Source organism: Schistocerca serialis, chromosome 5 (assembly GCF_023864345.2).
Source record: "Schistocerca serialis cubense isolate TAMUIC-IGC-003099 chromosome 5, iqSchSeri2.2, whole genome shotgun sequence".
Classification (NCBI taxonomy): domain Eukaryota; kingdom Metazoa; phylum Arthropoda; class Insecta; order Orthoptera; family Acrididae; genus Schistocerca; species Schistocerca serialis.
Genome location: NC_064642.1, coordinates 368,782,701 through 368,798,314, shown reverse-complemented (window position 1 = coordinate 368,798,314; position 15,614 = coordinate 368,782,701). Strand labels below are relative to the sequence as shown.

The following is a 15,614-nucleotide window of genomic DNA, read 5'->3' as shown; positions in this document are numbered from 1 at the left end:
ATGCCTTGCAACATACTATAAGGAAGAGATCTCCATCCCCTCATACTCTTACGGATTTATGAACAACCCTGAAGGATTTGTGGTGTCAGTTCCCTCCAGCACTACTTCAAACCTTAGACGATTCCATGCTACATCATGTTGTGGCACTTCATCGTGTTCACGGGGGCTCTACATGATATTAGGCAGGTGTACCAGTTTCTTTGGCTCTACAGTGTAACTTGGCCCACACGTGCACAGATGGTGCAATAGGGGAGGCAATAACAGTAGTAGTGGGGGCTCCATTGTGTACGATCACTGTATGGGAGGTGCAGTTCGACAGCTGAAGCCCATGCACAAATGTGTAAGTTGTAAGCTACAGCTAGTGAGTCTGCGAGCAGTTACATTAACAAGTTATGTCAATATGATCGATGATAATTCGACAAATGCAGACATTCACAAAGTCAGTAGGTTCTCACTAGAGTACCAGTAAACATATAGCCACATAAACAAAGGATCAACCAAAGCGAAACAAGCCTGACAGTGCACTGTCAGAAGGACAGGTGTAAAAAAAATGTAGCATAGCTGGCAATGTCACTTTCTGCAGTACTGACAATTCGAAATAAATAACAAGCCTCACATGGATTTTGTGCTTCCCGTGACAGCCTGTTCATCAATGTTACCTAAATACAACATTTTGTTATCTTCCTTCCCCATCTTTCCTGAAGAGAGAAGTCTTGGGAAGCATTTGTAACTTGCACTATTTCTATAACTAGCAATTCCTGCAACCTTCTCAAGAAAACTTCTAATAATATTCTTGATTTCTCATTTGCGTCTTCCAACACGAATATAATGGCACTGCATGTAATCACATATGCCTGATTATAAAGAGCATTCCCTGAAGCTATGGTGCATGAAGATTACGGTCCCATGATATGTAGTATGAAGATAGCAACGAGTAAACTCAAAGTGTACACATCAGCAGGTAACAGCTCGTGATGAGAATGTCCCTGCCAGTGCCATGTTAGTGCAAGCTCCAACAACAGGAAGATGTTTGCTGCAAGGATTTCATAATCTGTGCTGTGCATGCACACACTGCACTTTCCCCTTACTCAGACACTCTCCTCCCTGTTAGTAAACACCTCTAGGTGTGACTGTAGTACAGCTTTATCACGCAGCAACTGCCATACACTCAACAGTCTATAGTACATAACATTGCCCCAGTGTTAAGTCAATAGTCTTCAGCCTGCAGTCAAGTTTTAGGGCCACTGCGTCTAGATCATGGAGTCCTTATCTCAGTTCCCAGGTGGACTGGAGATTTTTTTCACTCGGGGACTGAGTGTTGTGTTGTTCTAATCATTTAATCTCATCTTCATCAACATATAAGTTGCAAAGCATATCACAGTAGCACTGGCAAGTCACACTGCACGTCTTTGGTCCTTGAGCGCCAACTTGTCCAAAAAGGAATGGGCCAATGATGAACGTAGCCACGAAGCTACACCATACGGTGACAACTTCACCATACACAGGAACTTCATGCACAGTGAATGGAGGTGAGAATCCCCACACGCGGCAATTCTGCATGTTCACCTCACCCATCAGAGAAAAATGAACTTTGTCCATCCATAGGCTGGTCCAGAACAGCCAACGTCAACTTCAATCCCTGTGAGAAAGAATTCAACATATCGTTGTGCATCCTGCGGTGCAAGCTGCTGTATGAGATGGCACTTGTATGGATATAATTTGAGAATGGTTCGAAGCACCTTGGGTACAGTGGACCACAGGATGTTCAACTGTGCTGTTGTGATACAGAATGTGCACTGTCTGACAATCAGGAATTGCGCACAGTGTTGTATGTCACAGCAACAGCGATTTCATCAACCACTTGTGGTGTAACCAGTTGTCAGTCTCTTCCCAGAGTGACGCCCAGTTCTCCAGTTGATCTTAACTTCTACATCATGCTCTGCACAGCAGGTAGAGAAAGAGGACCCTTCCACAATCCTTTCAGCTGGCGATATTCTCGAAGTGCAGCTGCAACATTATTGTTGTTTTGATAATAGAGGTTCACCAATAATGCCCTGCTCCTTTTGCCCAAGCTCATGTTGACACATTAACAAGTGCACTGCGACTGGCCAGGTTTGCGAGGCTGTGAATCACGATGACTGATCACAGCACCTGGTGGCCATAGTTGGAACTGGACGGTGGCACTGTGATGCCTGGAAATCATGTACCTCGTTCGCTGGACATTAATGTTACCTCATTAGGTATTTGCATGGTAATTAGTTTCTGTGTTATAACATGTTAAATACGATAAGTTTAGTTATAACCAGCCAGTACAAGAGACAGGATAGATTAGGATCAACAGCAACAACTTTAGCACAGACATGGGGTACACATTTAGTAGGGAGGAATTTGGATATCAAAAGGAAGCAAGGACAGATGCTTGACACTGGCAGGGAAGCAAGAGAGACAGTTTCACATGTGACGCTGGCCCCTCCCGGCACATGACGCCACTCAGTTCTGCAGTGGGCTGTAGCTGCTATGACCACCCAACGCACATTTCGTGCACGGATCATTTCAGCCCTATCTGATTGGTGCCAGAGGCCGCACTCATGGCTATATAGGAAGAAAGCCGTGTAAGTCCTGGCAGTCAGTGGTTTTACTCCTCACGATGACAGTAGAGATAGCCATTTTTTAAATTGTTATTTCACTCCCCAAAATGGGGCAGGCTGGCAGCAGCACAATATGCCGCTCTTCAGCCAAGAGAGATACAGAAGAAACATGGTCAAATGAGAAAGTAACACTTAACATAGAATGGTATAAAGTGATGAATAAACAAGAACAAAAAGAGATGAGTATAAACGGTAGATTTAAAAACAACATAGACGAGAGCCACACACCCATGCAGAGAATGAACACTGTGAGTCGACAGGAAGACAAAGAAACACCACAGTGGGAATACAAATGAATGATACTGGCGACACTGCTGGTGCTGGTGGAACGTAGCACTGCACACGGCACTGGAGTAACACTGACAGCACAACGAAAACGTTAAAAATCACTGCACCGAAGGGGACCTACCACCTGGTGAAGGGAGGAAGGGGGGGGGGGAAGAAATGGGGGGAGAGACAGTAGGGGGGAAACCAGGAGGGGGGCAGTGGAGGGCTGGTAGGAGGGGTAGATGGAAGGCACGAGGACATCATCTGGGAGGAGGAGTTGGCGGAAGCCACCTTGGATGAGATGCCATATTCCTTGACTTCTGGAAAGTGTGACTCGGTGCCCCACTGCAGACTCGTAACTAAGGTACGAGCATATGGGATTGGTTCCCAAGTATGTGAGGGGCTCGAAGACTTCTTAAGTAATAGAACCCAGTACGTTGTCCTCGATGGTGAGTGTTCATCGGAGGTGAGGGTATCATCTGGAGTGTCTCAGGGAAGTGTGGTAGGTCCGCTGTTGTTTTCTGTCTGTATAAATGATCTTTTATATAGGGTGGATAGCAATGTGGGGTTGTTTGCTGATGATGCTGTGGTGTACGGGAAGGTGTCGTCGTTGAGTGACTGTAGGAGGATACAAGATGACTTGGACAGGATTTGTGATTGGTGTAAAGAATGGCAGCTAACTATAAATATAGATAAATGTAAATTAATGCAGACGAATAGGAAAAAGAATCCTGTAATGTTTGAATACTCCATTAGTAGTGTAGCGCTTGACACAGTCACATCGATTAAATATTTGGGCGTAAAATTGCAGAGCGATATGAAGTGGGACAAGCATGTAATGGCAGTTGTGGGGAAGGCGGATAGTCGTCTTCGGTTCATTGGTAGAATTTTGGGAAGATGTGGTTCATCTGGAAAGGAGACCACTTATAAAGGACTAATACGACCTATTCTTGAGTACTGCTTGAGCGTTTGGGATCCCTATCAGGTCGGATTGAGGGAGGACATAGAAGCAATTCAGAGGCGGGCTGCTAGATTTGTTACTGGTAGGTTTGATCATTACGAGAAAGTTACGGAAATACTTCAGGAACTCGGGTGGGAGTCTCTAGGGGAAAGGAGGCGTTCTTTTCGTGAATCGCTGCTGAGGAAATTTAGAGAACCAGCATTTGAGGCTGACTGCAGTACAATTTTACTGCCACCAACTTACATTTCGCAGAAAGACCACAATGATAAGATAAGAGAGATTAGGGCTCATACAGAGGCATATAGGCAGTAATTTTTACCTCGTTCTGTTTGGGAGAGGAACAGGGAGAGAAGATGTTAGTTGTGGTACGAGGTACCCTCCGCCACGCACCGTATGGTGGATTGCGGAGTATGTATGTATATGTAGATGTATATGTAGATGTAGATATAGATGTACGGAGCGTGTGGAGATTGAGACCAGGCGGGAAACTGTGGTACAGGTGCGGCAGTGGGCTAGGGTGGGAGAGGACGGGGGAAACCAAAGGATGGGGGCTCCAGTTTTTGGGAGACATAAAGGATCCATATTCGTTCTAGGAACAGGAGGAGATGGGGGAAGGGAATCAGATCATAAAGGATCCACATGGGGAACAGGAGACAGATGGGATAACTGAGGCGGAGTACACGGGGCTCACGGATTTGGAGGGATTTGTAGTGGGTGAGGGGGGGGGGCGGAGATCCAAGTGGGGTGGGCATGACATAGGATGGGGCGGATGAGGGACTTATATGTATGTAGGATAGTGGAAGGGTCTAATCCCCACATTCGACCAGAGAGGAGTCTGAGGGCACGGAGACGGTTACGTGCCTCGGCCGACAGCCATCGAATACTCGAGAATTTTATTCGAATGTACGCAGCTTGCAAACTGAGAAGATTTTATTCAGAAATGCCGCCGCTGAAGATTCCGAGGACACGTGGTATGGAAAGTTATTGAATTTAGTGTTTTGCAAGAACAGTTGTGTCTTCTGGTCCGAGAGCATCGGAAACAGCTTGTAATCCGTAGCGGCAAGCTACAGCGAGTGGAGCGGTACCTCGAGCTCGCGGAGTCCGGCGCCGCGCTCGGCGAGCAGTCGCAGCAGCTCGCTCTGGCCGCGGCAGCCGTAGTAGCAGCAGAGGTGGGCGCGCAGGCGCGGCACGTCGGGCCCGAGCAGCAGCGCGACGGCGAGCAGCGGCTCGGCCAGCTGGCGCACCGTGTCCTCGAGCAGCAGCGTGCGCACCGGGCCGGCCAGCTGCGCGCACAGCCAGCCGCGCAGCCGGCGCGCCTCGGCCAGCGCCGCGGGCAGCGCCTGCGAGTCCTGCAGCCGCCGGCACACCGCCGCCAGCGCGCCCGACACCTGCCGCACGCACAGGGCCTGCAGCGACGCCGGCTCGCGCTGCCTCGCCATTGCGCTGCAACACCACACCGCAGCACTTACAGTCCACTGTGGCTTTTCGTAGCCCGAAACTTACTACACGCTGGTCAAAATTAAAAGGGTGTCCCTGAAAGCAGGTTGATATTATTCAGGATTGCAATACACCATATGCACTGAAGCGCCAAAGAAACTGGTATAGGCACACGTATTCAAATACAAAGATACGTAAACTGGCAGCATACGGCGCTGCAGTCGACAACGTCTGTATGACACACCACTTGTCTAGCGCATTTGCTAGATAGGTTGCTGCTGCTACAATGGCAGGTTGTCAAGATTAAAGAGAGTTTGAACATGGTGTCATAGACGGCGCACGAGCGGTGGGATACAGCATCTCCGAGGCAGCGATGAAGTGGGGATTTTCCCATACAACTACACTACTGGCCATTAAAATTGCTACATCACGAAGATGACGTGCTACAGACGCAAAATTTAACCAACAGCAAGAAGATGGTCGGTTGGTTGGTTTGGGGGATTAAAGGGACCAGACTGCTATGGTCATCGGTCCCTTTTTCCAAAGACAAAGAACACCCACAGAGAATAAAAACAAGGAACAGAAGAGATCACAGACGAGACAGAACAAGAGATACTGAGACAAAGACAAGACAAAACAAACGAAAACCACACAGAGTGTGACGGTGGTTGGCCGACCATAGACATAAAAAAGGAAAGGCCAACCACTTAGAAACACATTAAAAAATCAGTGTAAAAGCATAGGCTAAAGGCCAGAATCAACACATAACAATATAAGAAAACAGAAACACTCAGAGTAAATGATAAAATCCCCCTGCCCGAATAAAACGTAAAACTAAGTCAGCCATAGTGGAGTCGTCTGTTAAAAGGGCAGGGAGCGTAGCAGGCAGCGCAAATGTCTGCCGGACCACAGCTAAAAGGGGGCAGGCCAGCAAAATGTGGGCCACTGTCAAAGCTGCCCCACAGCGACATAGAGGAGGGTCCTCCCGGCGCAGTAAATAACTGTGTGTCAGCCGGGAGTGGCCAATGCGGAGCCGGCAAAGAACTACTGAGTCCCTGCGAGTGGCTCGCAGGGATGACCGCCACACAGCCGTCGTCTCCTTGATAGCACGGAGTTTATTGCGCATTGTCAGTTCGCGCCATTCATCGTCCCATAGCGCCAAGATTTTGCGGCGGAAGACTGCCCGCAAATCAGTCTCTGGGAGGCCAACGTCCAGAGATGGCTTGCTGGTGGCCTCTTTCGCCAGGCGGTCAACATATTCGTTACCCGGGATACCGACATGACCGGGGGTCCACACAAAGACCACAGAGCGGCCGCAACAGGCGAGAGTATGCAGAGACTCGTGGATAGCCATCACCAGACGAGAACGAGGGAAACACTGGTCGAGAGCTCGTAAACCGCTCAGGGAATCGCTACAGATAACGAAGGACTCACCTGAGCAGGAGCGGATATACTCTAGGGCACGAAAGATGGCGACCAGTTCAGCAGTGTAAACGCTGCAGCCATCCGGCAAGGAACGTTGTTCGGAAAGGTCCCCTAGAGTGAGCGCATATCCGACACGACCAGCAACCATCGAACCGTCAGTGTAAACAACACCAGAGCCCTGATACGTGGCCAGGATGGAATAAAAGCGGCGCCGGAAGGCCTCTGGAGGGACTGAGTCCTTAGGGCCCTGTGCCAAGTCGAGCCGAAGGCTAGGGCGACGAACACACCATGGGGGTGTATGCAAAGTAGCCCGGAAAGGAGGTGGAACAGTGAAACCCTGGAGCCTAGAGAGAAGCTCTTTGACGCGGACCGCTATTGTACAACCAGACCGGGGCCGACGTTCTGGCATACGGACGACCGACCGCGGGAACAGGAGGCGATAGTTTGGATGCCCGGGCGAGCTGAGAACATGGGCAGCATAAGCGGCCAGCAAATGTTGGCGTCGGAACCGCAGTAGAGGTACACCTGCCTCCACTAGTACGCTGTCCACAGGGCTGGTGCGGAAAGCACCAGTGGCAAGGCGTATCCCACTGTGGAGAATCGGGTCCAGCACCCATAACGCAGATGGGGATGCTGAGCCATAAGCCAGGCTCCCATAATCCAGACGGGACTGGATTAACGCCTGGTAGAGCCGCAACAGTGTAGAGCGGTCGGCGCCCCAGCGGGTGTTGCTCAAGCATCTCAGAGCGTTTAGATGCCGCCAACACGTCTGTTTCAGCTGCCGGAGATGAGGCAGCCAAGTCAACCGGGCATCGAAAACCACCCCCAAAAACCTGTGGGTCTCCACCACAGCAAGGAGTTCGTCGGCAAGATAAAGCCGCGGCTCAGGATGGACTGTTCGGCGCCGGCAGAAATGCATAACGCAGGTCTTGGCTGCCGAAAACTGAAAACCATGCACTACAGCCCAAGACTGCGCCTTACGGATAGCGCCCTGTAGCTGACGTTCAACAGCCGCAATGCCAGTAGAGCTGTAATAAAGGCAGAAGTCGTCAGCATACAGGGAAGCGGAGACAGAATTTCCCACCGCCGCAGCAAGCCCGTTAATGGCTATTAAAAACAGACAGACACTTAGAAAAGAGCCCTGTGGCACACCGTTCTCCTGGACGTGGGAGGAACTATACGAGGCCGCGACTTGCACGCGGAAGGTACGACACGACAGAAAATTGCGGATAAAAATCGGCAGAGGACCCCGAAGACCCCATCCATGAAGCGTAGAAAGAATGTGATGACGCCATGTCGTATCGTACGCCTTCCGCATGTCGAAAAAGACAGCGACCAGGTGCTGACGGCGGGCAAAAGCAGTACGGATGGCCGACTCCAGACTCACCAGATTGTCGGTGGCGGAGCGGCCTTTACGGAACCCACCCTGAGACGGAGCCAGAAGGCCCCGAGACTCCAGTACCCAATGCAAGCGCTGGCTCACCATCCGTTCAAGCAACTTACAAAGAACGTTGGTGAGGCTAATGGGACGGTAGCTGTCCACCTCCAGAGGGGTCTTCCCAGGTTTCAAAACGGGGATGACAATGCCTTCCCGCCATTGCGACGGAAACTCCCCCTCGACCCAAAGACGGTTGTAAAGATCGAGAAGGCGCCGCTGGCAGTCCACTGAAAGGTGTTTCAGCATCTGACAGTGGATGCCATCTGGCCCAGGAGCGGTATCAGGGCAAGCAGCCAGGGCACTGCGAAATTCCCACTCACTGAATGGAGCATTGTAAGATTCCGGGTGGTTGGTGCGAAACGAAAGGCTCCGACGTTCCAGCCGCTCTTTAATGGAGCGGAAGGCCTGGGGGTAATTCGCAGAAGCGGAACTCGTAGCAAAATGCTCTGCTAAGCGATTTGCAATGACGTCGGAGTCGGTACAAACGGCTCCATTCAGTGAGAGCGCAGGGACGCTGGCAGGGGTCCGATAGCCGTAGACGCGTCGAATCTTGGCCCAGACCTGCGAGGGAGTAACATGGAGGCCAATGGTGGACACATACCGCTCCCAGCACTCCTTCTTGCCTTGGCGGATAAGGAGGCGGGCCCGCGCACGCAGCCGTTTGAAGGCGATAAGGTGCGCTAAGGAGGGATGTCGCTTGTGACGCTGGAGCGCCCGCCGGCGATCTTTAATCGCTTCAGCGATCTCAGGCGACCACCAAGGCACAGCCTTCCGCCGAGGGGACCCACAGGAATGGGGAATGGCAGACTCGGCGGCAGTAACGATGCCGGTGGTGACCGATTGAACCACCGCATCAATGTCATCGGTAGAGAGAGGCTCAAAAGCGGCAGTGGAGGAGAACAAGTCCCAGTCAGCCTTATTCATAGCCCATCTGCTAGGGCGCCCAGAAGAGTGGCGCTGTGGTAGTGACAAAAAGATCGGAAAGTGGTCACTACCACACAGGTCGTCATGCACACTCCATTGGACAGATGGTAAGAGGCTATGGCTACAGATTGAAAGGTCAATGGCGGAGTAGGTGCCATGCGCCACACTGAAGTGTGTGAAGGCACCATCATTTAACAGCGAGAGATCGAGCTGCGACAATAAATGCTCAACGATGGCGCCTCGACCTGTTGCCACGGACCCACCCCACAGAGGGTTATGGGCGTTGAAGTCGCCCAATAGCAAGAAAGGTGGCGGCAATTGGGCGACCAGTGCAGCCAGGACATGCTGCGAGACATCACCATCCGGTGGAATGTAAAGACTGCAGACGGTAACAGCCTGTGGCGTCCACACGCGTACAGCGACAGCCTCTAAAGGCGTCTGGAGAGGGACAGACTCGCTGTGCAGAGTGTGAAGAACATATATGCAGACGCCACCAGACACCCTTTCATAAGCTGCTCGGTTCTTGTAATAACCCCGATAGCCACGGAGGGCGGGGGTTCGCATTGCTGGAAACCAAGTTTCCTGGAGAGCAATGCAGAAGAAAGGGTGAAGGCTGATAAGTTGGCGGAGCTCAGCTAGATGGTGGAAGAAACCGCTGCAGTTCCACTGGAGGATGGTGTTGTCCATGGCTGGGAAAGGCGTGACGGGACTGGGAAGGCAGATTACGCCGCTGGGTCACCTGCTGCCTCCAAGTGAGCACCTGCGCCAGTGCTTTCCATGGCGCCGGAGGGACTGGCGAGATCGAGGTCCTCAGCGGACGCCAGGATCTCCACCTCGTCCTCAGATGCAGAGTTTGAGGGTGGCGGTGGGACAGGTGCCACCGCAATGTCAGGTTGCTTGGGAGCCTTTTTCTTCAACGGCTTCGCACGCTGTGCCTTGGGAGGGTCTGGCTGGGAGGGCCCCACTGGGTCAGTCTCAGGGACGGACGACGACCGTGAAGCCCTATGACCAGCGACCGGTTGTTGTTTCAAAACTTTTCGTGGGTCCGCTTTGACACTGGGCAAAGCCTGGGAAGGGAGGGCCCCAAGGGACCCCTTCCTGGCTGGAGTGGCCGAAGAAGCCCTACGCTTCTCCGGCTGGGAAGGGGGGACGAATGTCCCCGATGGGTGGGGTGGTGTTGCTCCTGGAGTAGATGGAGCAACAGTGGGCGAAGTGCCCCCAACAACCAAGGGGGCCGGTGCATTGAGACATAGCTGAGAGGCAGCAGTACGTGACGACACAGGAGAGGATCGGACTGCTTGTGCAGCAGCGGCATAGGTGGATGTCATGGGCACGGGATGTAGCCGCTCATATTTCCGCCTTGCCTCGGTGTAGGTCAGGCGGTCCAGGGTCTTATATACCATTATCTTCCTTTCCTTCTGGAAGATCCGACAGTCCGGTGAGCAGGGGGAATGGTGTTCTCCACAGTTAACACAAATGGGAGGCGGAGCACATGGAGTATCAGGATGCGAAGGACGTCCGCAATCCCGACACGTGATGCTGGAAGTACAGCGAGATGACATGTGCCCGAACTTCCAGCATTTAAAACACCGCATCGGAGGAGGGATATATGGTTTCACATCACAACGGTAAACCATCACCTTAACCTTTTCGGGTAAGACATCACCCTCAAAGGCCAAGATGAAGGCACCGGTGGCTACCTGATTATCCCTCGGACCCCGATGGACGCGCCGGACGAAGTGAACACCTCGTCGTTCGAGGTTGGCGCGTAATTCATCGTCGGACTGCAGAAGAAGATCCCTGTGGAATATAATACCCTGGACCATGTTGAGACTCTTATGCGGCGTGATGCGAACGGAAACATCCCCCAACTTGTCACAATTGAGCAACCTCCGTGACTGGGCAGAGGATGCCGTTTTGATGAGCACAGAACCAGAGCGCATCTTGGACAGGCCCTCCACCTCCCCGAACTTGTCCTCTAAATGCTCCACAAAAAACTGGGGCTTGGTCGACATGAAAGATTCTCCATCAACCCGCGTACACACGAGGTACCGGGGTGAATATTCTCCACTGCCGTCTTTAGCAAGTCGTTCCTCCCATGGAGTAGCTAGGGAGGGAAACGATCTCTGATCCAATTTCTTCACGTTGAGGTTAGACCTCGATCGCTTAGAGACTGCTGGTGGAGGCCCACCAGCGATAGATGATGTACCACGCTTCATTGCGGGTCATCCGCCCTGATGCCACCTACTCCGACCAAGGGCCCTCCCCACGGGCGCCACCCAGCCACAGCAAAGGCCACCTGGCAGGATGGCCATTGCCGGGAGTCCTGATGCCCCAGGGAGATGGGCATCTACTCCTTGGCATACGTGGGGAGTGAACGGCGCAGGCATCAGTAGAGCGATCCCTGTGTTGTCAGGGGGCTACAACCAAGAGGGTACATGGCGACCCCACCACAACGGACTGGCTACCGTGCTGGATCTTAGGTGCAAAAATGGCCAAGGTCGTCGTCACACTTAAAAGAAACACTGCAGAGTGCAGCGTGGTAATCGCCCAAGAGATCGAAAACGAGCGGGACACCATTGCAACGACGAGAAAGACGGCTATAGGTCTAATTGCACGAAGGATACAGTGCACCATGTAAGGTGCCCTTCCCCAATTGGCTCGCTCTTCGGAATAATTTAGATAGATGGAGGTCAAACCCGAGAGGGGACCATCACATAAGGCCGAAACGTTTGAGACTCCTTTTAGTCGCCTCTTACGACAGGCAGGACTACCGCGGGCCTATTCTTACCCCCGAACCCGCAGGGGGGAGCAAGAAGATGCTGTGATATGCAAATCATTAGCTTTTCAGAGCATTCACACAAGGTTGGCGCCGGTGGTGACACCTACAATGTGCCGACATGAGGAAAGTTTCCAACCGATTGCTCATACACAAACAGCAGTTGACCGACGTGGCCTGGTAAAACGTTGTTGTGATGCTTCGTGTAAGGAGGAGAAATGCGTACCATCACGTTTCCGACTTTGATTAAGGTCGTATTGTAGCCTATCGCGATTGCCGTTTATCGTACAGCAACACTGCTGCTCGCGTTGGTCGAGATCCTATGACTGCTAGCAGAATATGGAATCGATGGGTTCAGGAGGTTAATACGGAACGCCGTGCTGGATCCCAACGGCCTCGTATCGCTAGCAGTCGAGATGACAGGCATCTTACCCACATGGCTGTAACGGATCGTGCAGCCACGTCTCGATCCCTGAGTCAACAGATGCGGACGTTTCCAAGACGACAACCATCTGCACGAACAGTTCGACGACATTTGCAGCAGCATGGACTATCAACTCGTAGACCATTGTTGCGGTTACCCTTGACGCTGCATCACACAAAGGAGCGCCTGTGATGGTGTACTCAACGACGAACCTGGATGCACGAATGGCAAACCGTTAGTTTTTCGGATGAATCCAGGTTATGTTTACAGCATCATGATGGTCGCATCCGTGTTTGGCGACATCGCGGTCAACGCACATTGGAAGCGTGTATTCGTCATCGCCATACTGGCATATCACCTGACGTGATGGTATGGGGTGCCATTGGTTACACTTCTCGGTCACCTCTTGTTCGCATTGACGGCACTTTGAACAGTGGACGTTACATTTCAGATGTGTTACGACCCATGGCTCTACCCTTCATTCGATCCCTGCGAAACCGTACATTTCAGCAGAATAATGCACGACCGCATGTTGCAGGTCCTGTACAGGCCTTTCTGGATACAGAAAATGTTCGACTGCTGCCCTGGCCAGCACATTCTCCAGATCTCTCACCAATTGAAAACGTCTGTTCAATGGTGGCCGAGCAACTGGCTCGTCACAATACGCCAGCCACTACTCTTGATGAACTGTGGTATCGTGTTGAAGCTGCATGGATAGCTGTACCTGTACACGTCATCCAAGCTCTGTTTGACTCAATGCCCAGGCGTATCAAGGCCGTTATTACGGCCAGTGGTGGCTGTTCTGGGTACTGATTTTTCAGAATCTATGCACCCAAATTGCGTGAAAATGTAACCAAATGTCAGTTCTAGTATAATATGTTTGTCCAATGAGTACCCGTTTATCATCTGCATTTCTTCTTGGTGTAGCAATTTTAATGGCCAGTAGTGTATTTCAAGAGTGCACTGTGAATATCAGGAGTACAGTAAAACATCAAATCCCCAATGTCGCTGAGGCCGGAAAAGGATCCTGTAAGAACGAGACCAACGACGACTGAAGAGAATCGTTCACCATGACAGAAGTGCAACCCTTCTACAAATTGCTGCAGATTTGAATGCTGGGCCATCAACAAGTGCCGGCCGAAGTGGCCGTGCGGTTAAAGGCGCTGCAGTCTGGAACCGCAAGACCGCTACGGTAGCAGGTTCGAATCCTGCCTCGGGCATGGATGTTTGTGATGTCCTTAGGTTAGTTAGGTTTAACTAGTTCTAAGTTCTAGGGGACTAATGACCTCAGAAGTTGAGTCCCATAGTGCTCAGAGCCATTTGAACCATCAACAAGTTTCAGCACGTGTCCCAATCAACGAAACATCATCGATATGGGCTTTCGGAGCCAAAGGCCCATTCGTCTACCCTTGATGACTTCACGACGAAAAGCTTGACACCTAGCCTCATTTCAAATTGTATCAAGCGGATGGATGTATACTGTTATGGAGGCAATCTACAAGCTCATGAATTCATGGACCCTGCATGTGAGCAGGCGATTGTTCATGCTGGTGGACGCTCTGTAATGGCGTGGGGCGTGTGCAGTTGGAATGATATGGGACCCCTGATCCGGCTAGATACGACTATGACAGCCACATGTACGTAAGATTCCTATCAGATCACCTGCACTTGGCAATTTAAGCAGGAAAATGGGACACCCCACACGTCCAGATATGCTACAGAGCGGCTCCAGGAACACTCCACCTCCGCTGGCCACCACACTCCCCATACATGAACATTATCGAGCATATCTTGGATGCCTTGCAACGTGTGCACCCCTTCGTACACTTACGGATTTAAGGACAGCCCTGCAGTATTCATGGTGTCAGTTCCCTCCAGCACTACTTCAGACATTAGTCGAGTCCATGCCACGTCATGTTGTGGCAATTCTGCATGCTTGCGGAGGCCTTACACGATATTAGGCAACTGTACGTGTTTCTTTGGCTCTTTAGCGTAATTTATCGCTTTTTTCGTTATAAAGTCCTGTTTTTCAACATAATCTACGTTAAATGCGACGGCGTTACGCCACCTTACTGGGAGGGCCTGTATGCCCACGTGGTACCACTCTACTGGCCGACATCGGTGCCAATGACCTGCTACATCAGTAAACTTCCAATCATCCATGTACTGCATCCTTCATTACTGCAACTGGTGGATGTCGAAAGGTGCGAGATCCGAGCTGTAGGGTGGATGAGGAACAACAGTCCAATAGAAGTTTTGTTGCGATGATGACAGATGCTTTGCCCGACGACCCACCGTGCTTTTGCTCGCTACCAGGTCTCTGTAGATATTCTGCAAGTGCCTATGAATATCTGCGATGCTCTGGTTTTCCGCCAAAAGAAATTCAATGACAGCCGTCAGCTCGGGACGCAGCTCTGTTACAGAAGACACTCTGGAGGATACGTAAAGTGCTGTCACCCATCGGAACTTCATGAACCTAAGGCGCTGAAGCGTGAATATTCCCCGATGTCCCACATCAAATTCCGCATTTTTTCTGTCAAAACCGGCCGAGACAAAAATGTGTAGCATTGTTATTGATTGCCCCTGGTACTTAAAGATTGACAGCTACTGCGGAGGCTGTTACCAACATGCAACCAATGCTGGCAGGCAAGTCAACTACCTCAGTCTTGCGAAATAGCAGAAGTAAATCTATGTTCAAGGAAGGTGGCCTGAAAGACTGTAAATACGAGTATTATAGAGGTGTGGTGTCCACTGTCATACGCAGTACACAGCTTTACGCAGGTAGGCCTTCAACAGCCAGGCAGCGTCCAGCCGTGGTGCCACAAGTTGCGATAAGTCGCCACATACAGTATGCACATATCAATTACCTTATTATGCTTCTGCCACAATATATTGAAATAGTCCTGTCTATCTATCGACAGTTATGTCTTACGCCACGGAGAAAATTGACACCAGGGCATACATCCTGAATCCGCCAAACTGGGCGCACATGACGATTCATCCGCCGATCACAGATAAAAGCGGGCGCACACGTTCACTCAGTCAGTAACTTCCGCGGTAGGCCGACGACCTCGCAGCCTCAGTCTTGAACCAGATTCTCCACACGAAGCAATTTCCATGACCGTGGAAGCATGCCATCGTCACTGCTGTGCCCAAAACCAGCAAGAATCAAGCAGAAGAATTATAATCCGGCCAACCTCCTGCCTGTTCTGAGCAAAGTATTCGTGCGTCTTCTACTGTTGAAGTTAAGCTGTTAGAGCAGTTTGGCTTCCGCCAGGGGCAGTCTACGACACAACTTTTTCGTGTCGTGG

The 15,614-nt window shown here is 51.2% G+C and overlaps 1 protein-coding gene across 1 annotated transcript in view; it reads right to left on the bottom strand.

Moving 5' to 3' along the window:
- The window catches only part of LOC126481013 (uncharacterized), a 180,860-nt gene that overhangs the window by 32,683 nt on the left and 132,563 nt on the right, over window positions 1–15,614 (bottom strand). The window contains exon 2 of the mRNA XM_050104469.1: window positions 4,962–5,319. Coding sequence (XP_049960426.1) covers window positions 4,962–5,315 — 354 coding nt within the window. The 5' untranslated portion in view covers window positions 5,316–5,319. The remainder of the gene's footprint in view (window positions 1–4,961; window positions 5,320–15,614) is intronic.